The sequence below is a fragment of the Caenorhabditis elegans genome, chromosome IV (assembly GCF_000002985.6).
Source record: "Caenorhabditis elegans chromosome IV".
Taxonomy (NCBI): domain Eukaryota; kingdom Metazoa; phylum Nematoda; class Chromadorea; order Rhabditida; family Rhabditidae; genus Caenorhabditis; species Caenorhabditis elegans.
Window position 1 is genome coordinate 12,973,253 of NC_003282.8, and position 23,152 is coordinate 12,996,404.

The window sequence follows — 23,152 nt, forward strand, 5'->3', positions numbered from 1 at the left end:
CAACTTAAGCGCCAACTTTAGCGTTTTGCAACTTATCCACCAACTTTAGCAACTTTTTAACCAAGTTTAGCCAATTTTAGAAAAATTTTCAGTGCAAATTTTGAGGGCATCCCCAACTTTAGCCTATTTGCCCAACTTTAGCAACTTGTTTACCAAATTTTAGCAACTTTTGCACTTGGCATTTCTAAAGTATCTAAAGTTGGTAAATAAGTTGCGGCAATTTGCCGAGGTGCTACAAAACGTCATCCCACCTACTAATCCCTTATCAGTTTGTGTTCCTTATTCTCTTATCAACAACAATTGATAACCGTTTTCATGATCCAACGCCCTTTTCGTATCTTCCAAAATTGGTATATAATCAGTCTCAGAATATGCAAAATTTCAAGTTTCAAGATTTCACTCTGAAATGTTTCAAAAACTATTGGCTTTCTTGACTGTGGTTGTTTTTGTTTCGGCGGCTGGAAACAGTAAGACTGAATTCAAATTTTGAAATTTGAAATGTTTTAAATTTCAGGCTGCAAAATCGGTAAGGTAATCAACAAGCCCGTTATTGATGGTACCCCTGTTTATTGGCCAGCTTCATGGAACGAAACCCAGCCTGCTCCTCAGCTGGAAAAGGAGCAATCATGCAGTTGGTATGTGACAATTCCACGTGGATACTATGCAAAACTGATAATCAGTGGAAAGACAACTGACAAGGATTCACGATTCCAAACTGTAGACTCTGCAGGAAATCTTATTCAGTGAGTTATTTTTGGATTTTAAATGGTGTTTCTATATAAAGTATGGTCCATGGAAATCTCGTAAATCAAATAATTTATAGCGTTTGGTCTGTATATTTTGAAAACTGTGATAGCTGGCATTTTGCTCGATCCTTTCCCGAAATTGTTAAGGAAATAATGAGTACTTGAAAATAGTTGATAGAATAAAATAAAATATTCAGTTTGCTATTTGTAAGGCTTCAGCTTATAAAAAATAAGCATGAAACAATTTTTTGATATGTTTATTTAAATTTTTTACATAATTTGTTGCATATGCAACAAATATCAAAGTTCGAATCTGCGCACATTCGGATCATATCATTTTTTAAATTAAGCTTCTTTGAATGTTTCAAAATTTAGTTATTCATGGCATTTCATATTTACAGAACTACCCACGAAAAAATGGTACCTTATTACTTCCCGGCTTCGAAATTCACCCTTGCTGTTTCCAATGAAGGATCTGCTACGTTTGCATTCAAAGTTGTCTGGTGGCCACGTAAGTTTACCAGTATTATGCATTTCTAGCTTATATTTTCCTTATTTCAGTTCCAACAGAAAAATATGTTGATATTGTTGCATCTATTGGGCAGGTTATTAATGTCACAGAAACAGTTGTTGCTATGGAATACGCTGCACCAGGAGGAATCACTTTATTGACATTTCCAGAAGATTTGAAAAACTATAACTCATTGAGAAGCACACTTATATATGATGGAAGCAGCTTGACCTCTGCAACCTATGTTTCAAAGTGAGTTGTAAGACTTTTCATCAGTTGCTCCTTTTTCGGAGGTGCTCCAGAATCTAAGTCGAAATTTGTTTCGGGTACCCATTCCAGCTGTCCAGTTGGATATTTTTAAAGCATTTTTGTTAACTTTGTTTTTCTACCCGCCTGTGTGTTTGCAGTATTCACAGATTTCGCATGGTTTTGTTAAATCTAGTTTAGCCATGACATCATGGATGTATTATTTTCAGTCTATTCCTTCTCAACCAGTCAAAGAAGCAATGGACATCTAGTCAAGACGGTATTGTCGTAGTGAACGTCGAAGCCAGTCGTTCCATGAATAAACTTCTTATTCAAGGATCCGTGTGTGAGTCTAAACAGCAACTCAGCCGTTGAAGTGAGAGCATAACTATTTAGATTTGGCTGGAATCGATGAGATAGTGGAACTCCACCCGCAACCTAACTCGATCTATAATGGAACTGTGAACGCGGGAGCACATATGTCTTCACTTGTTGCAGTATCTGATCTCGAATTGCAAATGATCGATGTTCAGATGAAAGATGTAGAGTTTAATGAAGTTGAACTTTTTCCGTCAAACTAAATTTTGTTTTTTTTCAGGACTCCACTGTCTCAGTTTACTATGGATCTCCAGACGCATTCACTCTCGATAAAACTTACACGTATGTTATTTTTAACTACAGTCGATTCTAGAATCTTGATTATTTCAGAGGAGCAGAGCTGAAAAAAGCACTTCCACTGCCATTTGGCGGATATTTTGTGCAGTTTGTGGTCAGCAGTGGCAAGGCTGTATTCACGTTTAAAAGTTGATTTACTGTTTTTAAATAAAAATTTGAACATTTGATGCATATGTACTGTTTAGAGCTTTTGAGCTTTTGGTGCAAAGACCACCGATTTTGCAACTTGGCAACTCGTACACAATCATGTTTTAAAACATTGTGTTGAAGATTAAACCCTCTCACTAAATTCAGAGCCAGCAAACATTTTTTCGATTCTTAAAATTGCAAAATTATTTACACGTGTTTCCTCCTAGCATTATCCAACTCAGGTTTCACTCAAACGTATCCTAGAAGTTTAAAATTAAAATTTTTATTATTTGTGGTTATTCCACGTGCTATGTTTTACAAGTTTTGTTCAAGATAACTGCATATTAATATCGTTCAAAGAACTTTTTTATAGCAAAATGATTCTAAAAGTTTTAGACCAAATAATGAAAATTCCAAAAAAGATAAGGAGCATTAGACCAAGATCAAGAAATTAAACTCGAACAAATGATTTTGAAGTTTTTATTGCAACTCTGTTTAAGCACTGAGAAACTTCCTATCAATATTCTGTATGCATTGAGAAAATATTTGTTGAAAAAATACTTGAACTCTTGCGCTCCAAGAGACATTACATCAGTTTACACTCTAAACTTATGCTTTAAACTTTTGTTATCAGTGCTGAATACTTTTTTGATGACAAAACGCCCAGTTTCATACTTTTTGATTATCATCCTAAAAGCTCTATATATTTCGTTTGGGCACTTGATAAAATTTCAGACTTACGAACAAAATGTTACAGAAACTATTCATCTGTCTAGCGTTTGCTACTGCAATTTCGGCCGCTGGAAATGGTAAAACTAATTATAGAAGTTATAATTTTGAAATTGGCTAATTAATTAATTTCAGGTTGCACACTTGGAAAATCTGTCAACAAGCCTGTAATTGATGGTACGCCTGTATATTGGCCAGCTGCTTGGAACGAGACTCAGCCTGCTCCTCAGCTGGATAATGGGCAGTCTTGCAGTTGGATTGTGACAGTTCCACGTGGATATTATGCAAAACTGATAATCAGTGGAAAGACAACTGACAAAGATTCACGATTCCAGACTGTGGATGCTGCAGGAAATCTTATTCGGTGAGTTATTTTGCTAACCTGCAAATTAAATCTGAAATGTGTATTTGGAATGGTCTGTGAACTTGGGAAGTCTTGTAAAATGATCAAACAATTTTGGTTGAACTGGTTAGTGTCTGGAAAACGACTGGTTGTTTTTTTTTTCGATGCAAAAAATAGCAAATTATATAACATTATTCTAGTGTAGAGCTAATACGATTTTGTTAACAGAGAAATAAAGACAAGCTCATGAGCTTGTCCCGTTATGTGGATCATATGATGTATCCAACGTTTTTCAATTTTTCCAATTCAGGACTACTCAAGAAAACATGGAACCATATTACTTTGCTGCTCCAAAATTCACACTCACTGTCGCTAACGAAGGTTCAGCTACTTTTGCATTTAAAGTTGTTTGGTGGCCACGTGAGTTATCCCTACATTTCTATAAATTGTTATGAGCAATTTGTCAAGTATCTGTGAATTTCAGTTCCAACAGTAGATTTCGAATACAGCACAGGACCGACTGGATGGATTATAAATGCTACAAATGCAGTATATGCTCATGAATACAGTGAAGGTGGTGGCATCACTTTGATGGTTTTCCCTGAGAACGAAACGAGCTATTCTTCGTTGAGAAGCGCGTTGGTGTATGAGGGAAGAAGCTTGAGTTCAGCGAATTATGTTTCAAAGTAGGTATTTTATTCGTGAAAAAAATAAAGTTGCTCGTAAGTAAAACAAATTGAATACTTGTTTTTTTTATTTCAGTTAAATAAAAAATTCTTTTTGGCAATAAATCAAAGACGGTTCTGAAAATAGTATTATATGAAACTCGAAGAAATCAGGGTAATTTCACAACTAATTTTCAACAAATTGAATAACATCAATAAAAACAAAATGAGGTCGGAAAATTTCAAATTTGAACAAAAGTTGTTCAGAAATGCCGAGCTAATTCGAAATGTTCTTTTAAATCTTTGTACTTAAATTTTAGAGATAAAATCCAGCTTACTTTTTGATGATTATTGTCTTGAATTATTACAGTCTCAACCTTCTCTGCCAGACGAAAAAACAATGGGCTTCTACCCAAAACGCTATTTTTGTAGTGAACCTTGAAGCTAGTCTCTCCAAGGATATTCTTCTAGTTCAAGCTAACAGATGTGAGTTTGAGCGTGAATTTAACAACCACAACTGGCAATAAAATCTCAGATTTGACTGGAATCGATGAGATGGTGGAACTCCGGCCGCAATTGAACTCGATCTATAATGGAACGGTACACGGTGGGACACAGATGTCTTCTCTTGTTTCAGTAGCTAATATCAATATGCAAATGATTGATGCTCAGATGATAAATGTAGGGTTCGAAGTTTTAAGAATACCCTTAAACTTACTAATTTTTCAGGAGTCTAACTTAACAGTTTACCGTGGTTCTCCAGCCGCATACACCTTTAAACAAAATTATACGTATGTAACTTTTAAACCTTTCAAATATAAATTTTCAATAATTTCAGGGGAGCACAGCTGAAAAGCGCACTGCCTTTGTCTTTCAGTGGTACTTTTGTACAGTTTGTGGTCAGCAGTGGCCAGGCGGTTTTTACGTTTAAAAGTTGATATATATTATATTGATTTGAATGAATGAAAGTAGATTTTTTACTTTTTGAAATAATTAAGCCAAAAAACGCCGACATAGAAGCAAAGTTTGAATAAACTGTTAGCACTTTATCGATTAATTGTCCACACGGCAAGGGGAGAGGAGGACGAGTGAAAGGCGCTCTCAAGACATCCCACAATGTACCACTTCTGTGTTTCAAACACTGTTTAAATTTAAAAAGATAAAGTCATACTATTTCGTCGACTGGAATCAGTCTTCAATCATGAAATGACATCATATCGAGCAGAAATTTCAGTGATAAATGTTTATTTCCAAATACTGATAAGATCAAGACACCAGAAAACACTCTGAAAAATCAAAAACGCCTGCCTTCAGGCATAACTTGTTTGCAATTTCTCTGCTTAAGTCGCCATATTTAACTGGCATGTCGAACCCCAATAAATCGATTAAAATGAAAATTAGAACCTCATAAATTCACTTCGTGCGAACACCAAAACTGTATCTTTCGCCATAATGCGAGAAGAGGCAGGATTACGTGATCGTCTGAAGACGTCTCTGTCTAACATGAAAATCCTGCTGCTACAATTTCCTCAGTAGAAATGCACCGAAAAGCACAATAAAGGCGGAACTTTGGGTACATACAGTTTAACAAACGCTTTTGACATTTTGAGCCCAATGATTTCATACCTGATAAGACCGTCTTCTCTCATAAGACTATCGATGACCTTCTACAATATAAATAACATTTCGGTGCATCGGAATCATCACTTTCGCTAAAGTAATGATTTCAAAGGTAATATTGTATTTAGCTGTTTTGTATTTAGTTTTTTCATTGGGTAATTTTTTTTGAAAGACTTTGTGTGTTTTTGTGTGTTCATTTAAGATACAAAGTGAGATAAAGTTATTCATTTTCTAATGAACTTTAGAATGTAAAACTGGAAATGTGATCAACAAGCCACTAGATGATTCACCTGTAATCTGGCCTGCCACGTGGGATCCGAGAGTCGCGGCTCCCCAACTCGACAAAGGGCAAACATGCAGCTGGACTGTAACCATTCCTGATGGATTTTATGCAAAACTTGTTATCAGTGCAAAAGCAATGGATCGAGACACCTACTTTCAAACAATTGATTCTGCTGGAAACATGGCAAAGTGAGCTTGACTATTTATAACTCGAAAAACACCAAACCTGAGCCAATGAAATAACTGAATAATAAAAGTTTAGAGATTTATAAAATATTATATGTATTCAGAACGGCTGTCGAAAAAAAAGAACCGTATTACTTTGTCAAACCTAAATTTACAATCGCTGTTTCTAACAACGCTCCCACTTCATTTGGTTTTCAAATTAACTGGCTCCCATGTACGTTTCTTCATATTATTAGGGTGTTCGATAAGTTTTTTCGTTTTTTCTCAATTTTGATTTTTTCTCAAATATTTTTTTGTGATTACATAGTAGTCAGTGAGTAGTAAAAAAATTATAAATACCAACCAGTTCCGGCAACTTCCAGACTGCATCCTCTGCCTTCGAGTGGCCGAGAAGAAAAAATAATTTTTCGATTTTTTTGGATTTAGGTTTGAATGGAAATGTTAGTGTTTCATGCAGTTGGAAAACTTTTGTATAACGCAGATTAAAAATATCAGACAACGAAAAGCACTCCTTGATATCTTAAAATTTGAAAAAGTACCGAAAATTAGTAGCAAAAATGACAATTTTTCCTTCAGAGGGGTATATCTTGGACTGCGTGACATATTTCTATCTATGAATAACTACAAAAATGTTAAGCATTTTGAAATGAACAAATTATATGTTGACAACTTTTTGGTATCTTTCATCGTTTAAAAGTTACACATCTGAGAAGCCTGCCAACTCGAACTTTTAGAGTTCTGAAAATTGGACGTTTGTCTGAATATCTCGATTTCTAGCAAATCTATCAAAAAATGTATAACTACAAAAATAATGACCAACTGTTTCTACATATTTTTGTTGTTGTCCATTTTAAGATATCTTCCATAGCAACAGAGATATCGCTCCTAAAAAAAAACTGATAAATGTCATAATTTGATGGAAGAATGATAAAAATACGTTGAAGAATGAAATAACTTGTGCGGAAATTGCGTTTTTTTTGTTTGATTTCTACAATATTTCCATAATAAAAACATTTTAACTATGTTTCATAGAAATAAATTTTTTTCGGTTTTCAATTCAATTTTTTCAATTAAATTATCAAAATTTTTCAGTTTTTTTCTTATAGGGGCGGTAACTCTGTTGGTATAGAAGATATCTTAAAATGACCAATTACGAAAATGTGTAGAAATAACTGGTCATTTTTTTTGTAATTATAAATTTTTTGATAGATTTGCTAGAAATCGAGATATTCAGACAAACGTCCAATTTTCAAAACTTTAAAAAATTCGAGTTGGCAGGCTTCTCCGATGTGTAACTTTTAAACGTTGAAAGATACCAAAAAGTTGTCAACACATAATTTGTTCATTTTAAAATGCTTAACATTTTTGTAGTTACTCATAAATAGAAATCTGTCACGCAGTCCAAGATATACCCCTCTGAAGTAAAAATTGTCATTTTTGCTTGCCGGAACTGGTTGGTATTTATACATTTTTCACTACTCACTGACTACTGTGTAATCACAAAAAAATATTTGAGAAAAAATCAAAATTGAGAAAAAACGAAAAAACTTATCGAACACCCTAATAATAATGTGTAAAATTTACTTTTTGTTTCAGTTCCAACAACAGTTTCCGAATACTCTGATGTAACTGAACGAGCTACAGTCCTTAACGCCACAGAAACAACTTTCACCAAATCAATTTTCGATAGTGTTGGGCTATCTTTGCTTTCGTTCCCACAAGACCCCACTAACTATTTCTCATTGAGAAGCTCGCTTGTTTTTGAAGGAAGCTCTTTCAATCAGGGCAAATATGTTGGAAAGTGAGCTTAGTCGAATATTTAAAAATCTTGTAGTTTCAAAATTGCAGTCTTTTCCAAATGTATCAAACCAAAAAGCAGTGGTTCTCAAAAACTGGCTCCATAATTGTTGTAAACCTTGCTGCAAGTGGTAATAGTGACAAGCTCCTGATTCAGAAATCAATTTGTAAGTTTAATTAGGATATTGCTTGTTTTAAAGGGCCTTCAATCCCCAAGTTGCTCAGTGACGGCGCACCAAGTGAGACGTCGGCCGCAAGTATTGTGATTGATAGGCGCGGGGTAGACTTTGCACGACTCTGTGGATACCTAATCAGTTTTTATAAATTTTTTTTAGACGTCCAAGACATTTCTCAATTTGTGGAGCTGTACCCGGAAATCAACACTTCCTACACTGAAACTATCAACGGCGGAAATCTTAAATCTTCTCTCGTTTCCGTGTCAGGTGCCAACTTCAAATTGACAAAAGTTGTCATGAATGACGTTAGTTCTAAGTTTTGCTAACATGTTTTCCAACAGAATATTTATGCAGGGAGCAACATTATCCGTTTACTATGGTTCTCCAACTGACATGACACTTGTGAAGACCTACACGTAAGTTGGATGCAGATGTTATAGTCACTTGAAAAAAAAAACTGAAAACTATTAATGACTTCAGTGGCCTGGAAATCAACAAAGCCGTACCTCTGAACTTCCAAGGAGATGTACTTCAATTTGTTGTCAGCAGTGGACAAGCTGACTTTACTTTCAAAGGATATTAAGACATTGATTGTTAAATAAGTGCATTAAGTCAAATTAAAAATTCAAGCAAACGCGTAAGAAATACATCAAAACGTGAGCTCCCTGGGTAATACCTGCATACACATAACGTTTCCTATGCCGAGTGAGGAATTGCTAGCATTGTTTAATTTTACTCAAATGTATTCTTTAAACTCTTTTAAAACATGATCAATTTTATTCAAAAAATTACCAGAAAATAATATATGACAATTACAGTTATACCAGTAGGTGTGAGTTGTCGACGTTTTCAATATAACAGTGGAAGAAATAATAATAAAAATGCAGTCATGGTGAAATCTAAAATGTAAATTCAAATTATTGAATTGTTGGCAAAACTTACAATTTCCTGGGCACCCGTTGTGAGCCTCGATTTTGAAGTGCAAATAGAATCCGCTAGTTTCTTCACCGTTCGAATTATATTGCACTGTCATATTTCTACCAATTCCTTGAAATACTCTGGATTGATAATTATTTTCTTTGGAGAATCTGAAATTTTTTAATTTTTTCTTGAAGGCTGTGTGCCTTCAAATCGTCCTCAGACGACCTTCGCCTGCATTGCCGTAGCTTTTAAAAACTTAAGTTAACTTACTTGTGTACATCTTCACCGGTTGCGTTCTTGAAACTTATTACCAACTCTGCAGAATTTGAAACATCGAGGCGGATTACATTGATTTCAAATGAAAACGTTTGATTAGAATCTAAATTTATTCCGTTAAAAAAATAATTATTTAATATTTACCCAATCCTCCAATTTCCTCCTTGACATCTTGGAAGAAATCAAGTTTTCCATATCTTCTAGAACTTATGAATCCTTGTCTCCCGTCTGACGCGTCATTCCACCGAGCTGAAAATTGTAGTTGTTTTTTTTTTAAATTTTATAATCATGTTTCTATCTTAAAATGAAACTACAACTCACTGAAATTAGAATCTTCCGCAAGCTCGACCAGTGCCGTTCCATTTGCCAAGTAATATGTTACGATAGTTCCATAAAACTTTTGTGGAATACTTGTTTTTGACTGCTCACAGCTGTAAATGGTACTATAATCTAATTGAAGCTCATGTTTTTGTGGCGGTATTTTTTATTCTGTTCATTTTTTGTCGCAGTACCCGATTAAATTAAAATCTATCTCTTTCAAAAAGCCTTTCATTCAGAAAGAAATGGACTTCAACTCACTTATACGTTGTGATTAGATTCGAATCATCACCTTCTCTTCTTGCTCCGTTATATATTTTCAAAACTGAATTTGGACTCAAAGCCAACTGCTTAACATATTGTTTCCCATCATCTGGATTCAATGTCATTGCTGAAACTGGGCCTTTCGCTGCGTTCAGAGTCACCGGACATGAAGTATCACTCCAACAAGTCACACCTTTTGTTGCCGAGAGGCTTTGAACATCTGAGTTCAAACCCGTAAAGTGTCGGTTGCAAAACAAAAGACTTACTATAATAGTCCTGAACAACAAAGTTGGATCCAACAATATAATTTTCTTGAAACGTAAAAACTGTCATTTGCTTCGAATTAGACACCATTGGCTTGTTGGAACGCAAGGCTTGGAATAAAGTTCCAAGGTATGGAGAATTCAAATCAGGGCCATCGAATACCAGTGTAATACGGAGGAGTGGCGTGAAGTCTGGATACGTTGAGGGAAAAGCCACGATGGTCGCCTGGAAAAAGTTTTAGCTTATAATTTTGCACTGGAAAAATAAAGTTACTCTAGTTTCTGCAGTGATTGTGACGGAGTTCTCGTACAGCATTTCATCGAAAAATAAAGCTGGACTAGTTTTATTGACATGGTAGAATACTGGATTTGGGGTTGGAACTGAAAGATTTTCTGGTTTTTTAGTTATCAGTTTATATACTCACACGGACTCCATTGCACCACAAATCCAAATTTCGTTGAGTTCCCGTTGGCACCAACTATCAAATTGATAGTGAACTTGTTTCCAACAAAAACGTACGGCTGGAGATCACTTGTCATGATACTGAAAAAAACGTCACGATAGCACACTTTCATTTATTTTTTTTTACGTTGCCGGTGTTTAGATGAAATTGTGACGTTTTACCAAAAACTCTATATATATATAATTTAATCAAGACATTGGGTTAATATCAGCTATTACCTAGTAGATATTTGTAACAATATTAATTTTGCTTACAGTTCGGTGTTTCCATTACTATCTGAAATCGTTAAACTATTATCCCCTCCAATATCAGCTTTCATTGCAAACGTTGCATAGTATCCCATTGGTATATAAATGGTCCATGAACACATTTGATTTGGTGCATACATTGGAGGATTCAGGGTCTGATTCCATGAAGACGGATAGAAATAAGGCTCGTTCATTAATACGGGAGCATCATTCTCTCGCTTGCAAACTTCAAAAATTTCAAGAATCAAGTTCGAAACCGATATGCGCAAACTCACTGAGCTGGGAGTCATCGAAAGAATTAGTAATCTTAAAAATTGTGAGTAGAAAAAATAACTCATACATTTTTAGCGTAAAGGCTTTACGTTAACCTATGGAAGCCTAACAATCGATAACCCGGGAAAATGATGATTTTCGAATCAGAGAGCAATGGGAAAAGTGTCATAATCCGATGAAAAATCAGAAACAGCGTGCCTCTCATTGGCTGATAAAATGGAAAATATGATAGAACACATCATCTTTGTAATATAAGTGTAGTTTCCTTTTGAGACCTGTTTTTGAAGACTATTCCGCATTTCTCTTGCCCGGAAAACGCCTTCAGTAGGAAATGCACCAAATCAGAGTTTTGCTACGTGGTGGACTAACGGTTCGGACAATTTCGAACATATGGACCCAAAATAGGCTGAAAGGACCGAATTTCGTAATGAGACTGCTCAAAACATTTTCAAACATTTTTTATGGCGGTTCAAAATTTCGAAAAAATTACACTGATTTTAGCTAAAATCTCAAATTTCGTTCTTTTTTCTTGGTCGCATCTGCCCGAAGTTTACAAAAAAGTCAGTTCAGAAAAATCGATTTATACCATGATACCGCCCTTATACCACTACCCTCAGTTCCCCAGTTATTTCCAACCTAATCAGTTTCACTTACACTTCGGTGTTCCCATTACAATCAGCAATCATTAAACTATTATCCCCTCCAATATAAGCTTTCATTGTAAAGATTGCATACAATCCCATTGGATTGGAAATTGTCCATGTACACATTTGATTTGGCGCATACACCGGTGGATCCAAATTTTGGTTCCATGTATACGGATAGTAAAAAGGCACGTCATACCATATGGGGCCTTGATTATCTCGTTCGCAAACTTTAAAAATTTTAAATTTAAGTTTGGAACAGATATTCGCAGACTCACCAAAATGAGACGTATCGAAAGAGCTTGAAAACTTTATAATTACGAGTAACAGGAATAACTTATACATTTTTTTTCAATGAAATAGAGTTGACATATGAAATACTAACATTCGATAACGCCGATAAATTTTATTTTTAGAGGAGAGAGCGGTACGAAAAGTGTCATAATCCGCTGAAAAATCAGCAACAGCATACATTGATGAAATGCAAAAATATTTAAGAACACATCATCTTGTAGTTTTTGTAGTTTGATTTTTACACTTGATTTCGAAATCATTTTTTGGAGTTGTTCTACAGGTTCTACATAAGTTTAATTTCATACAGCCCGTACTTTCCATTTTGAAACGCTATGGTAATAAACAGAGATGTAAGCTTTTCAAAATTTTTGAAAAAACTCACTTCTCTTGATTTCCATTACTATCGGTAATCATTAATGCGCTATCATCAGCAATATCCGCAATCATTGTGAAATTTATAAATGTCCGGTCTGGAATTACGACAGTCCATTTACAAAACTGATTTGACTTGTAACGTGGAATATAGGAATTTGGCCACCAAGGATATGGATAGTAATAGGGATTGTATTGATCAGTTGAAGAATTATTATTTTTAGTTGGAAATTGGGTGTCTTGGGTGGGGCATACTGAAAATTGAAAGGAAATGTTACTAGTATAGAGACATTTATAATGAGCACAGAAAAAACAACTTACACACAAAAATGTCTTCACCATTAAAAGCAGAAATCAATTTAAGAATAAAGCTGAAAAACACAAGCCAAATCATTTTTCTGGTAGATAAAATCTGTTGAGTGTCTCCTGCACAGTTGATACCCAGGAAGGTGTGTTAATCTGCTAAGAAGTTTACTGATAAGGCAGTAAGAGGAATGACAATTTAAATGATTCATTGATTTTTGGAAATGTTTTTTCCGCCCTTTTTGGTTTCTTTGGTTTTTTTATTTCTAAAAAGTTTTTTTTGTAAATTCGTATTTTTGATATTTGTGGAAGAGTCGGTGGCCGACTTCTCTCTGTTTTCGTTTTTTCTCCTCATTTTTTGTTCAAAATATTTAGTATAAAAAATTATGTATCCCTAGCAAGGGTGTCGGTTTTTTGATTTTTTTTTAATTGAACATTTTAAATTTTTAAATTTTTAAATTTAAATTTTTCGATTTTTCGATTTTTGATTTTTTGATTTTCCCTGAAAAACATCGAAAAATGACGCCTGGCCCAATTTTGACCACTGTCACCACTACGGTCGCCTGATGTTGCATGCTGTCAGCAAAGGTTTTAATCTTCCAGAAAACACATTTTTGTGGCATGTAACGCTATTCAGAACTTTTCAAAAACCCCAGCAAATTTTTAAATTGTTCGTCTTTTACCTTAGCTAATTTTCGAGTAAGCCGAAAAAATTTTTCGAAAAAAAAATCATTAAACTTTTATATCTCAACATCACCCCAGTCTAGGGAAGAAACACATAATAATTATGAGAGAAACCAGTATTTAGGATTTATAATCAGCAGTTGCAATTATTAAAATAACATCATTGAAAGAACTGATATGACCAATATCACTTTTGGATCTGAAATTAAACAATTTTCTTAAAAGTGACGGGGCATAACTTACGCTTAAAATTAGCAAATTTTGTTTCCAGAGAACTAATTTTAAAATTTAAGAAAAAACCATTAGTCGCTGTGCCATTTGTAAAATACGATACGGTCATATTTCTTCCGACTGCTTCAATAACTTGTCCCAGTTGAAAATTGGTCGAATTTGAGATTCTGAAAAATTGAAATTCATCAGAAAAACTGTTAAGATTAGTAGCTTACTGATGAATAGTAGGACTTCCAGTTTCGTTTCCAAAAGTTAATGTCAACACAGCTACATTTGAAACGTCTAGGTGGGTCACGTTAACTTCAAATTGAAATGTTGAATTTAAATCTGCAGTTTAAATTTATTTCAAATATTTTCAATTATCTGAACACGCTACTCACAAAAACCTCCAATTTCTTCATAGACATCTTGATAAAACTCGAGTTCTCCAAACTTTCTGGAACTCATAAATCCTTCCCTTCCACTTGATGCATCATTCCATCTTGCTGAAAATTTCAAAATTTGAGTTTAAAAAATTTGAGGTTGAGTACTGTAGTTCGAGTCCTCTGCAAGCTCAACGAGTGCAGTTCCATTTGCCAAATAATAAGTCATAATGTCGCCGTAGAACTTTTGTGGAATATTTGTCTTTGATTGTTCGGCACTGAAAATTAAAATTAGAAAATAAATAAAAATAGAAAATTAGAATTAGAAAAATTTAAGATCAAAAACAAACTTATAAGTGACAATTAGATTTGAATCATCATCCTCTTTCTTGGCCCCACAATAAATTTTCAGGATAGAACCTGGGCTGAGATCCAGCCGTTTGATGTATTCATCTCCATCGTCTGCATTCAAGGTCATTGCTGAAACCGGACCATTTGCAGCGTTCAGAGTGACTGGACAGGATGATTGACTCCAACACGTTATTCCCCTACTTTCTGACAGGTTTTGGACGTCTGAAAATTATTTGTCGGTTTTCTTACAGCTCATCAGAAGTGACTTCTCAAGTTTTAATTTTCAAAGTATCAAAAATTTATCAGAGGATAAGAAAGAATATGATTTTGCATGAAACTTAATACAACATATGTATAAAATATACGAAAAATGATTGCGACTATGTAGCACCAGGCAATTTTTGTTAAAGCCGTGAAATGTCAGCTGCTACCAAATGTTCAACTAATTGAGTATCATATTTGCCTAAATAACTTTTATAACTAACAAATCTTACTGTAATAGTCCTGAACCACAAAGTTTGACCCAACCAAATAGTTCTCTTGAAATGTGAAAATTGTCATTTGCCTCGATTTAGATACCATTGGCTTGTTGGAACGCAAGGCTTGGAATAAAGTTCCAAGGTATGGAGAATTCAAATCAGGGCCATCGAATACCAGTGTAATACGGAGGAGTGGCGTGAAGTCTGGATACGTTGAGGGAAAAGCCACGATGGTCGCCTGGAAAGTTTTTTAGCTTATGAATTTGCACTGGAAAAAAATAAAGTTACTCTTGTTTCTGCAGTGATTGTAACCGAGTTTTCAAACAACATTTCATCGAAAAACAAGGCTGGGCCGGTTTTAGTGACCGTGTAGAAGGCCGGATTTGGAGTTGGAACTGAAATTCTTCCATTTTTACAAGTATACATATGATCAAATCAATTTACAATCGCTCCATTGAACCTGGAAAGCAAATCGTGTATTATTTCCATTTGTCCCAACAAGTAGGCTGATGGAAAACTGGCCCCCCACAAAAACATAGGGCTGAAATTCACTAGTCATCACTCTGAAAAATATCTGATTTTTGCAATAAACACTGTACAATCTGCTAACATCCTGTTACTGATAAAATGTTCCCATGAATAGCAGGAGAGAAACGTCATAAAAACGTTTGGTCTTCCTCAAAGTCATCAAATTTTTTCCCCTTACATTTCAGATTTTCCATTGCAATCGGTAATTGTTAACATACTATCGTCGTTAATATCAGCCATCATTGTGAAATATGCATATTGTAATTTGGGAATTTCCACGATAAATTTACAAAATTGATTGGGCGTGTAGCTTGAAATAGTTGAATTTTGGTCAAAGGGATATGGGTAATAATAAGTGTTTGATGGAAGAGCCAGATCAGGTGTTATTGTAGAATTGAAACTTGGACATTCTGAAAAAATTAACATGATTTGATGCGTGGCCGCGGAAAAAAATCATTTTTTCAAAAAATATAACAACTCTGCCACCAATTTTTGATGGAAATATAAAAGCTCAAAAGCTAAGCTCAAAAATCTCAAAAGCCATCAATTTTTTGCGGCAAAATTCGGCCTCCGATTTTTTGTAAAAGCTTAACTTCGAGGAATTTAAAATTCAGTTTAATTTTCAAAACTTATAGAGTCAACATTTTCAACAATAAAACTCACGAATTTGAACAGGATCATTAGAACCAAGTGCCAAAACTATAAATAAAGAACACAATAGAATCCCAATCATTTTCAGATTTCAACCTGAAAATGACCTAAAATAAAAAGCTAAAGCGGAGAATGACTTGGGTGTCACATAACTGCACAAAAAAGGTATTATAATCTGCTAAGAACTTGACTGATAAAACACGAGACGATAATGACGTTGATGGTTGGAGAAGTTAATCTTTTTTTAGTGAACTGTTTTTTTTTAATTCTAAACCGTACAGTGTCGGGTGCCTTGTTTTGTAACGCGATGCCGACATGTATTCAGGCCATCCGCAAACGATTCGCATGAAGTTGTTTTTTTTTTGTTAACGTTATTAGCGAATGGGCATGGTTCTTGTAAACAAATTTTACAAATTTATTAAGATCTTCGTCAAAATAAAGTTTAGTTCAACCTCAAAACAATAAAAAAATAAAATGAAATAATTACAAAGATCCTGGGAGCTCCAGAAGATTTCAGAAGCTCGTAGTTCATATAGAATCCATTTGTACTGTAACCATAAGTATTGTAACTGGAACTAAATCGATCACCCAGAGCTTGAACCTTGACGTTTAGTGTTGGCTGGTTGGAAGATGTGTAACTGAAATTCCAGAATTTTCATACCTCTAAAAACATTTTTTTAGATTTACTTACGTTTGGTTATAAGTACATTTTGATCCACTATAAACTGAAATTCTCAACGTCGTGTTTCCCACAAAATATGCTTCTACAATGGAGAAGGAAAAGTTGACGACTTGACTGTTAGTGGTTCTTAGGAAATCGTTACCATCCTGATATTTAGACGGTGAACCTGATTTGAAGTAACGCGATGCAAAGAATCCTTTTCTCCCAATTCGAGCATTGGAACTAAATTGAGAGGAGGATCTTGTGAAGTTGAGGAATGCATTTGTTCCCGTAAGCACATAAGTTCTGACATATCCAAGGAATTCTTGTGGTAGGTACAATGAAGTTTCATTTAGACTGAAATTCTCAGGAATTTAATTGAATATTTATTCAAACTTACTTGTATGTAGCAACCACATTGGCTTTTGACGTAGTTTTTCCACCGATATAAACTTCTAAAGTTCCAGACCCAGATGCACTATTTAAATACTCAGCGCCAATGGTAGAATCATCCATGACAGTTGCAATTGCAGCTGGACCATTTGTTCCATCCATACTAACCGTCCCGCAAGCTTCAATACGATCACAAGCAAATCCCTGGTACTGTACCACATCCTTCGTATTCTGATAATCTTGGAATACAAGCATGGTTCTTCCAGTTTGCGGATATGGGCTTAGCATGCTGACAGACATATACTGTCTAGAAGAAACAAGTTGCTGTTTTCTTTTTACAATTTCTAGCAGATTTCCAAGACACTTGGAATTCCAGTCAGGTCCGTCATATACCATTACACCACGCAAAAATTGAAAGGTTTCATCATCACGTGGAGGTTTCACAACAAGGGATACTCTGGTGTCTGCTTTAATTTGAATTGGAGACGTTAGATAAGCCCAATATGTGGCTGGTTGTAAATCCGAAACAGTCACGTTTCCATGCGAAGCATCGAAGACAGTAGCACCTGGAAAAATGTGAACAATTGGATTTTTAAAACTTTTGACAAAATACATACTTTTCACATTTTTGACTTTTAAGCCCGATTTAGAGAAATTCTATAATTTAATGGTTTTTCTTTTGCACTATGGCGTTGACTGTGGTGTTTAGAACTTGGTATAGGTTTATGTATTTTTGAATTATTAATTTTCTTATTAGTTTTCAAAACGTTCAGCTAGTTTGGCCTAGAAAAACCAAAATTTTCCAGTTTTGCAAAAACAAAAAACGTACTTTTATAATATCTCAAATTGAATCCAAATCTGACATTTTGTTGTCTAGTGTTCAATTGAATACTTCCACCGTTTGAAATGAAATAGAAATGTTCGTTAGTCGCTGTGTACACCCTGAAATACTATGGCATTGTACTCACAAAAAATCTTCAATAATGTCTCATTTACTCGAATTTGTATATAAATTCGGTAAATCGTCCGATAAGAATAAAGAAAAAGACACCTACGCATCAGAATTTCCGTAATTATCGAAACCTCGTACTGATACTGCAAAGTCACTCGGTATTGTCATATTCATTGTTAGTCTCACAACTGCACTCCATCCAACTGGGACCATAATCTAAAACTGGAAATTATACAATTGAAAATTATACAAAGAAAAGTTACGTTAAAGAGACAATTGAAGTTGTTTGGAAACAATGGTGGCTCGGTTTCGTTGAAATTTAAAGGGTACCATGTTGTTGTTGAAGTGTCAACTGGGGCATTGAAGTGGCCAGCCTGACAGTCTAAAATTGATATTTTAAAAGATCAAAAACTTAAAAATATCTTACCGAAGGCATTTGCATTCACACTGAAAAGTAATGCTATCAAAGCACAAATTGGAGTAAACTTCATGTCGAACTACAAGAAAAAACGGGTGAGACTGATAGATGGCGACAGTTTTATATGCTTGATAGTGATTCAAATTTGCTCTTGATAACGTCACATCGTCACTTGGTCTCTAAAACCGAAAAGTGATTCACTGGTAACTTATAATTCAATCTAAATTGGGAAATACCACTTTTCACAAGACATATGTGCTAATGCTGAGTCAAAGGAATCTTATGAATAATAATTTGGGTTTGTTGCTGAATAATGTGGAACAAATTTGGGAATTACAACCGTAGCCCTCAGCAAAATCAAAAAACTGTAAAAAGTAATGTTTCAAGTAAAAATACTGGTGAGTGGTGAATATTTTGCTTTTATGTAACATAACAATGATTTATTCATTTCAGACCAAATAAATAACAATATTACAAATTAAAATCCAAATTGAAAATTTTTGAAAAGCAGAACTTATTTCAAACTCCGCAAAAAATCCTTTTGACACGGCAGTATTTGAAGAATAAACCAGTGAAATCGAATGACCATAATGTGAATGCCATTCAGTATCGTTTGTGTACTCGGTTGCACTTCGGCTGAAAAAAAAACTATATTTATTTTTAAATAAACTAATTAATCAGCGTCAATTTCAGAAAAACCAGTTTTAACAGTGACTAGATTAATAAATTAGTTTTAAGCTCTACAAGAACATGGGAATCTGTGAAAAATACTTTGTAAGAAATATATATAGACTGGGTTTGATATGTGTTCACCAAGATCATAAAGCTCAAATTTTGTCCTTTTATATGTATGATTCTGTTGGGACACTATTCAACAGTTTTACATAAATATTAAAACAAAATTTACTTACTGATCGTAATAGAGTATCCTCTGAGCATTATCAGCTACCACCAAGTGAACACTATTATCACCAGCCAAATCCGCCTCCAAAACTCGATAGAGAAACTTGTACAGAGTTGAATTTTTAGTCTCCACACCGATGAAATGAAACGAATCCTGCTCCAATTCAGGGTTATCATTCTTCCAGTACTTTGATGTCAGAAATCCTTTTCTTCCCGCAAATGCATGTTCCCAGTTGGACTTCCCTTTGTCTCTAGTCAATGACAAAGAAGCTTTCCCAGAAGTCAACATATAATACCTGATGCTACCTTGAAGTTTTTGTGGCAAGTTAGTTCCATTATTTTTGCTTGTATAGGTTGCAACTTTTTGAGTTTCTTTGAGCCCTTCAAAATATACTTGAAGCTCGGCACCTTTGTCGATTTCCACCGAAATGAGATATTCATCAATCAAGTTACTTTTGATATGGGTGAAAAGGACTGATTTTCCGGATGAGGCGTTTAGGTGGACCACTTCTACTCCGAACTCGTTGAGGTTAAGGCTGCTTATTTGACTTATATTTTCGTACACTGAACTTATTCCATAGACTTGGTAAATTGTTTCGTGTCAACTCACTTGAGGCATCCTGAACAATTACATGATGGTGTGAAGGAATTGGAACTATTGAGAAAATAGTGACCGTAGAGCCAGATGACAAAAGTTGGGAGTGAGATTGACTGATGGAATATAAACTGGAATTTTAAAAATGTCTTCAGTAAAATCTCTCATCAAAAAAAAAACCAACCTTCCCAAAAATGGACTGTTAACATTTGGACCATCAAAAACTATGCCGGTTCTGAGATATGTGTCTTCTTCTCGTCGATACCCTGGCAAACATAAAATTGAAACTTTTGTGGCTGCTTTGAAAACGACTGGGCTGTATGTGTCCTCATGATCCAGCACCACCGATGAGCCGCCTTTCTCTAGAGTGTAGTTTTGAGATGTCATGTTTTCGGTGACTGTAATGGCTCTTTTAGATGATGCATCTAAAATCAAGAAACTCACATGGCTGCCATTGCACACTGAAATTGATTCCTCCGGAAGAAGAGTTTCCAGAAAACCAGTTGAGCTCAAAACTTGGAGCCACGAATAACAGAGCAACTTCAACATGTGTATCGGTGAAGCTTAAGAAAAAAAAGTATTATCTACTTCAGTATAATGAGTTTTGCCAAATCAACCTTTCTGTATGATTTGGAGCCTGAGTTGCTCGTATTCTTCCGGCCGGCGGTACGGTGGCATTGATATACAGAATGACAAAAAAGTTCCCAGGAACCAGAATAACCCAAGAACACGATTTATTCGCCAAGAAGACAACTGATTTGTTATTGGGAAATTCGAATTCTTCTGAACTGTTCACTGGCTTCTTCGGCTCAACAACCTGCTTTTCCAGGCATGCTGAAACGGGAAAATTTTTTTTGAAATTTTTGAAATTTTCTTACTATAGGCACAGAGACGTATCTACCCAAAGAAAAAGTACGTTTACCTATACGACGACATATGCCTGCATAGATGACCACCTACGCCTACCTACTAAGCTATTTCAATAAGCCTGCCAAAAGTCCTGCTTAAATAGCGGTTTAAGTATGTCTTTGCTTTCCTATAAATACCTACAAAAAACTATGCGCCTACGCCTGCATAAAAGACAATCGAAGCTTTCCTACAAGATAACGTACATCTACCTACAAGGCTACAAAGTTGTCTACCTGCAAAGTGGTTGCTGTCAAACCAGTCTATCGCGACAGCTTTGATCTTACCGTTTTCCGGGACCACGTCGTCGCCGAAAACTGCAAAAATAAGTAAAAAACCTAGCAAAATCATGACCGGTCGTGTTTGAAACTGAACTTGGCATTTTCAAGAAATGGAATTTCTTCTTTCCAGCTATGCATACAAATAACCCGGAATTGACCCAATGTTTGAATCGGCATGGGAAAATGGAAAAGTTACGTCATCATACTCCTTTCAAAAAAATTAAAATTCGAACACTTTTAATAAAAGTTTATTGGATTTTTTGAAAAAGCAAAGAACCAGCAATTATTCATCTTCTTCTTCCATTTCTTCGCCTCCTTCCTCAAGATCAATTGTCTGAAATTGTAGACTGAACTTCAGATTTCCAACATCCGACGCTCCAGGGTACCAGAAAATATCAAAACTTGGCGGGTAGAAAAGACGAGTCACTTCCATATTATTAACAAATTTTTCCGTTTTATTCATCTTCGGAGTCTGAGTCATGGTGACATGTCCTCCATCTGAAATTGTTGCTTTCAGATGGACAGTGGCGGTGTAGTTACAGGGTATATTGACCTGAAACAAAATTATTTAAATTTGTTATATCAATTTCAAGAGTTTGAAACTTACAAGCCACGTGCATGCAGAATTAACTGGAAATTGAGTGAACGCTTTGCTGGGGAAAGTGTAGATTGCATCGGTGTTGATCGGAAATTTCGGAGTTATCGTCTGGTGTTCAGGGCATTCTAGAAGTTTTTAATGATCAGAATTGACCGCCAAGTGAAATAAAAGTTCAATGTATGCCTATTTAACGTAAGTTTCAATTTTTTTTTAATACGATTTTTTGTTAGCGAAACTGCAAAAAAATGGTCCAACGGTGATCAGAGTCGAATTTGAATATAGGCAAACTTTTTTAGACAGTTTACATCAAATTTTCTCAAAATCATCCTTTTTTTTGGTTTATCTATGGAGTTTTTGGGGCAATTCACACCAAAAATTTCACAAGTTACAGCTCATTTTTTAAGGATAATTTCGTATATTTTCAAGTTTCTTCAAAAATTTGCAAATATAAAAAGATTTCCAGCTCCTACGAAATACAAACTCAATCGTTGTGATCTTTTGATATTTAAGTGTCGATCTGTTTGCCAAGGAAATTTGTATTATGAGACCAGCTACAAAACATTTCAAAATGAAAAATAGAGCATTTGGAGCAAAAATTTTGGTAGGTCCAATCAGTAGCACTATAAAAAGATATTTCACGATGAGCAAATAACATTACTGACAATAATTTATATATTTTTGCAAAATTAGAAAGTTATCACACAGATGATATAGGCTCCTAGGCTTACAAAGGCTTGTTCAATACCCTAGAAATTTGCTAACAAAATGGGGAACTTTTTCAGTTTGACTTGAAGATATTCTACAATTAGGTTTCATTTAAAGCTCCAGATTTTGCTGTTGCCCCGATTAAAAACCAGAACTTACCGTACACGGCATGCTGAACCTTAGCCGATGTTACAGAGAAAATCACTATTAAAAGTATAGAAAATTGCATTTTGACTATGTGAATAAAAACTTGAGTTTTTGAATATTTTATTTTCGATCAAACATTCAAAAAATATGAATCGAATGAAAAAGCACATGAAAAGAGGCAACGTCATGTTTTCACAAGGAATTGGTGCAGCGGCGGGAAGGGACTAAGCGGATTTACTTCTTCTGGAGCCCCGGGTGAGCATGTACGAACTGTATGCAAATACACATAATTACAAGGCGACGGAAGGGCTCTTTTCAAGTAGTTGCACAGCCGCGCACAATTTGTCTGGTTATTTCTTATCGTTTCTCATTATTTTCCCCTTATTTCCCTTTGTCTTTTGCCACTCTTTTTTACATTCAACTTGTTGTAACACTCATTTCTCACACACAAGAAATTAATGGTTCTTTCTGTCTGTGTTGTAGTTGTATTCTTTTGCGCTAAACCCCATTTTCGATCTCTTCTTTTCACCAGTATCAATTGCCATTGACGTGATTTTTCTTA

At 35.0% G+C, this 23,152-nt stretch overlaps 8 protein-coding genes and 2 non-coding genes across 13 annotated transcripts; 4 read left to right on the forward strand and 6 right to left on the reverse strand.

Moving 5' to 3' along the window:
* The first annotated feature begins 371 nt into the window (after positions 1–371).
* Positions 372–2,351, forward strand: mbug-1 (CUB-like domain-containing protein). The gene is made up of 8 exons (NM_070084.6): positions 372–467; positions 515–743; positions 1,148–1,257; positions 1,308–1,509; positions 1,734–1,849; positions 1,900–2,045; positions 2,102–2,163; positions 2,212–2,351. Exons 1-8 carry the CDS (start codon positions 407–409, stop codon positions 2,309–2,311), a joined length of 1,026 nt encoding a protein of 341 aa, NP_502485.1. The 5' UTR covers positions 372–406; the 3' UTR covers positions 2,312–2,351.
* Positions 1,151–1,171, forward strand: 21ur-15387. The gene has a single exon (NR_056862.1).
* A 699-nt stretch (positions 2,352–3,050) lies between the features above and the next one.
* On the forward strand, positions 3,051–5,091 carry dod-17 (CUB-like domain-containing protein). Its single transcript, NM_070085.7, has 8 exons — positions 3,051–3,116; positions 3,172–3,400; positions 3,690–3,799; positions 3,864–4,065; positions 4,415–4,530; positions 4,580–4,725; positions 4,774–4,835; positions 4,883–5,091. The coding sequence occupies exons 1-8, from the start codon at positions 3,056–3,058 to the stop codon at positions 4,980–4,982; spliced, it is 1,026 nt and encodes a 341-aa protein (NP_502486.2). The 5' UTR covers positions 3,051–3,055; the 3' UTR covers positions 4,983–5,091.
* A 642-nt stretch (positions 5,092–5,733) lies between these two features.
* On the forward strand, positions 5,734–8,739 carry K10D11.2 (CUB-like domain-containing protein). Its single transcript, NM_070086.3, has 8 exons — positions 5,734–5,819; positions 5,910–6,135; positions 6,237–6,346; positions 7,729–7,933; positions 7,981–8,096; positions 8,265–8,410; positions 8,460–8,521; positions 8,586–8,739. The coding sequence occupies exons 1-8, from the start codon at positions 5,765–5,767 to the stop codon at positions 8,686–8,688; spliced, it is 1,023 nt and encodes a 340-aa protein (NP_502487.1). The 5' UTR covers positions 5,734–5,764; the 3' UTR covers positions 8,689–8,739.
* Positions 8,740–8,866: 127 nt separating this feature from the next.
* Positions 8,867–12,882, reverse strand: K10D11.3 (CUB-like domain-containing protein; the record flags this gene model as incomplete). Of its 3 annotated transcripts, none has more annotated exons than NM_001268762.2 (11): positions 8,867–9,004; positions 9,048–9,193; positions 9,297–9,405; positions 9,447–9,551; positions 9,624–9,733; positions 9,882–10,104; positions 10,151–10,373; positions 10,422–10,528; positions 10,573–10,691; positions 12,453–12,696; positions 12,764–12,882. In NM_001268762.2, the coding sequence occupies 11 exons, from the start codon at positions 12,834–12,836 to the stop codon at positions 8,955–8,957; spliced, it is 1,509 nt and encodes a 502-aa protein (NP_001255691.1). The 3 variants fall into 3 exon arrangements, with proteins under 3 accessions (NP_001255691.1, NP_001255692.1, NP_001255693.1); NM_001268763.3 differs by lacking the exons at positions 12,453–12,696; positions 12,764–12,882 and adding exons at positions 11,787–12,006; positions 12,055–12,213 and having other exon boundaries at positions 8,955–9,004; NM_001268764.3 differs by lacking the exons at positions 12,453–12,696; positions 12,764–12,882 and adding an exon at positions 10,866–11,197 and having other exon boundaries at positions 8,955–9,004.
* A 588-nt stretch (positions 12,883–13,470) lies between these two features.
* K10D11.6 (CUB-like domain-containing protein) lies at positions 13,471–16,203 on the reverse strand. The gene is made up of 11 exons (NM_070088.4): positions 16,044–16,203; positions 15,559–15,790; positions 15,297–15,415; positions 15,141–15,247; positions 14,868–15,090; positions 14,373–14,595; positions 14,191–14,300; positions 14,041–14,145; positions 13,876–13,987; positions 13,673–13,827; positions 13,471–13,628 (listed from the first exon to the last, which is right to left on the reverse strand). The coding sequence occupies exons 1-11, from the start codon at positions 16,111–16,113 to the stop codon at positions 13,579–13,581; spliced, it is 1,506 nt and encodes a 501-aa protein (NP_502489.1). The 5' UTR covers positions 16,114–16,203; the 3' UTR covers positions 13,471–13,578.
* Positions 16,204–16,432: 229 nt separating this feature from the next.
* K10D11.5 (CUB-like domain-containing protein) lies at positions 16,433–18,537 on the reverse strand. Its single transcript, NM_070089.5, has 7 exons — positions 18,465–18,537; positions 18,301–18,419; positions 18,141–18,253; positions 17,915–18,027; positions 17,093–17,651; positions 16,723–17,049; positions 16,433–16,669 (listed from the first exon to the last, which is right to left on the reverse strand). Exons 1-7 carry the CDS (start codon positions 18,526–18,528, stop codon positions 16,474–16,476), a joined length of 1,491 nt encoding a protein of 496 aa, NP_502490.1. The 5' UTR covers positions 18,529–18,537; the 3' UTR covers positions 16,433–16,473.
* Positions 18,538–18,880: 343 nt separating this feature from the next.
* Positions 18,881–21,224, reverse strand: K10D11.4 (CUB-like domain-containing protein). The gene is made up of 7 exons (NM_070090.4): positions 21,147–21,224; positions 20,571–20,787; positions 20,398–20,516; positions 20,138–20,351; positions 19,969–20,084; positions 19,367–19,922; positions 18,881–19,091 (listed from the first exon to the last, which is right to left on the reverse strand). Exons 1-7 carry the CDS (start codon positions 21,208–21,210, stop codon positions 18,905–18,907), a joined length of 1,473 nt encoding a protein of 490 aa, NP_502491.3. The 5' UTR covers positions 21,211–21,224; the 3' UTR covers positions 18,881–18,904.
* Positions 20,728–20,748, reverse strand: 21ur-8871. The gene has a single exon (NR_056863.1).
* A 152-nt stretch (positions 21,225–21,376) lies between the features above and the next one.
* Positions 21,377–22,734, reverse strand: K10D11.7 (the record flags this gene model as incomplete). 2 transcript variants are annotated; one of them, NM_001083227.3, is made up of 3 exons in its annotated part: positions 21,377–21,693; positions 21,748–21,863; positions 22,603–22,734. In NM_001083227.3, 3 exons carry the CDS (start codon positions 22,670–22,672, stop codon positions 21,424–21,426), a joined length of 456 nt encoding a protein of 151 aa, NP_001076696.1. The 2 variants fall into 2 exon arrangements, with proteins under 2 accessions (NP_001076696.1, NP_001368471.1); NM_001380496.1 differs by lacking the exons at positions 21,748–21,863; positions 22,603–22,734 and having other exon boundaries at positions 21,424–21,621.
* Positions 22,735–23,152: the final 418 nt, after the last annotated feature.

Bases quoted from the DNA above. Each gene is read 5' to 3' on its own strand.
- mbug-1 (NM_070084.6), top strand. From the start codon at position 407: ATGTTTCAAAAACTATTGGCTTTCTTGACTGTGGTTGTTTTTGTTTCG. The intron at 744-1,147 runs GTGAGTTATTTT...TCATATTTACAG, and splicing joins TCTGCAGGAAATCTTATTCA to AACTACCCACGAAAAAATGG. The intron at 1,850-1,899 runs GTGAGTCTAAAC...ATAACTATTTAG, and splicing joins TCTTATTCAAGGATCCGTGT to ATTTGGCTGGAATCGATGAG.
- dod-17 (NM_070085.7), top strand. From the start codon at position 3,056: ATGTTACAGAAACTATTCATCTGTCTAGCGTTTGCTACTGCAATTTCG. The intron at 3,401-3,689 runs GTGAGTTATTTT...TTTCCAATTCAG, and splicing joins GCTGCAGGAAATCTTATTCG to GACTACTCAAGAAAACATGG. The intron at 4,531-4,579 runs GTGAGTTTGAGC...ATAAAATCTCAG, and splicing joins TCTAGTTCAAGCTAACAGAT to ATTTGACTGGAATCGATGAG.
- K10D11.2 (NM_070086.3), top strand. From the start codon at position 5,765: ATGATTTCAAAGGTAATATTGTATTTAGCTGTTTTGTATTTAGTTTTT. The intron at 6,347-7,728 runs GTACGTTTCTTC...TTTTTGTTTCAG, and splicing joins TCAAATTAACTGGCTCCCAT to TTCCAACAACAGTTTCCGAA. The intron at 8,411-8,459 runs GTTAGTTCTAAG...ATATTTATGCAG, and splicing joins CAAAAGTTGTCATGAATGAC to GGAGCAACATTATCCGTTTA.
- K10D11.6 (NM_070088.4), bottom strand. From the start codon at position 16,113: ATGATTGGGATTCTATTGTGTTCTTTATTTATAGTTTTGGCACTTGGT. The intron at 15,091-15,140 runs GTAACTTTATTT...AAAACTTTCCAG, and splicing joins CAATCACTGCAGAAACAAGA to GCGACCATCGTGGCTTTTCC. The intron at 14,596-14,867 runs GTAAGATTTGTT...AATAATTTTCAG, and splicing joins TGTGGTTCAGGACTATTACA to ACGTCCAAAACCTGTCAGAA.
- K10D11.5 (NM_070089.5), bottom strand. From the start codon at position 18,528: ATGAAGTTTACTCCAATTTGTGCTTTGATAGCATTACTTTTCAGTGTG. The intron at 18,254-18,300 runs GTAACTTTTCTT...TTCCAGTTTTAG, and splicing joins ACTTCAATTGTCTCTTTAAC to ATTATGGTCCCAGTTGGATG. The intron at 18,028-18,140 runs GTAGGTGTCTTT...ATAGTATTTCAG, and splicing joins AATTACGGAAATTCTGATGC to GGTGTACACAGCGACTAACG.
- K10D11.4 (NM_070090.4), bottom strand. From the start codon at position 21,210: ATGATTTTGCTAGGTTTTTTACTTATTTTTGCAGTTTTCGGCGACGAC. The intron at 19,923-19,968 runs GTGAGTTGACAC...GAATAAGTTCAG, and splicing joins AATTGTTCAGGATGCCTCAA to TGTACGAAAATATAAGTCAA. The intron at 19,092-19,366 runs GTAAGTAAATTT...TTTTTTTTTCAG, and splicing joins AGGATACTCTATTACGATCA to CCGAAGTGCAACCGAGTACA.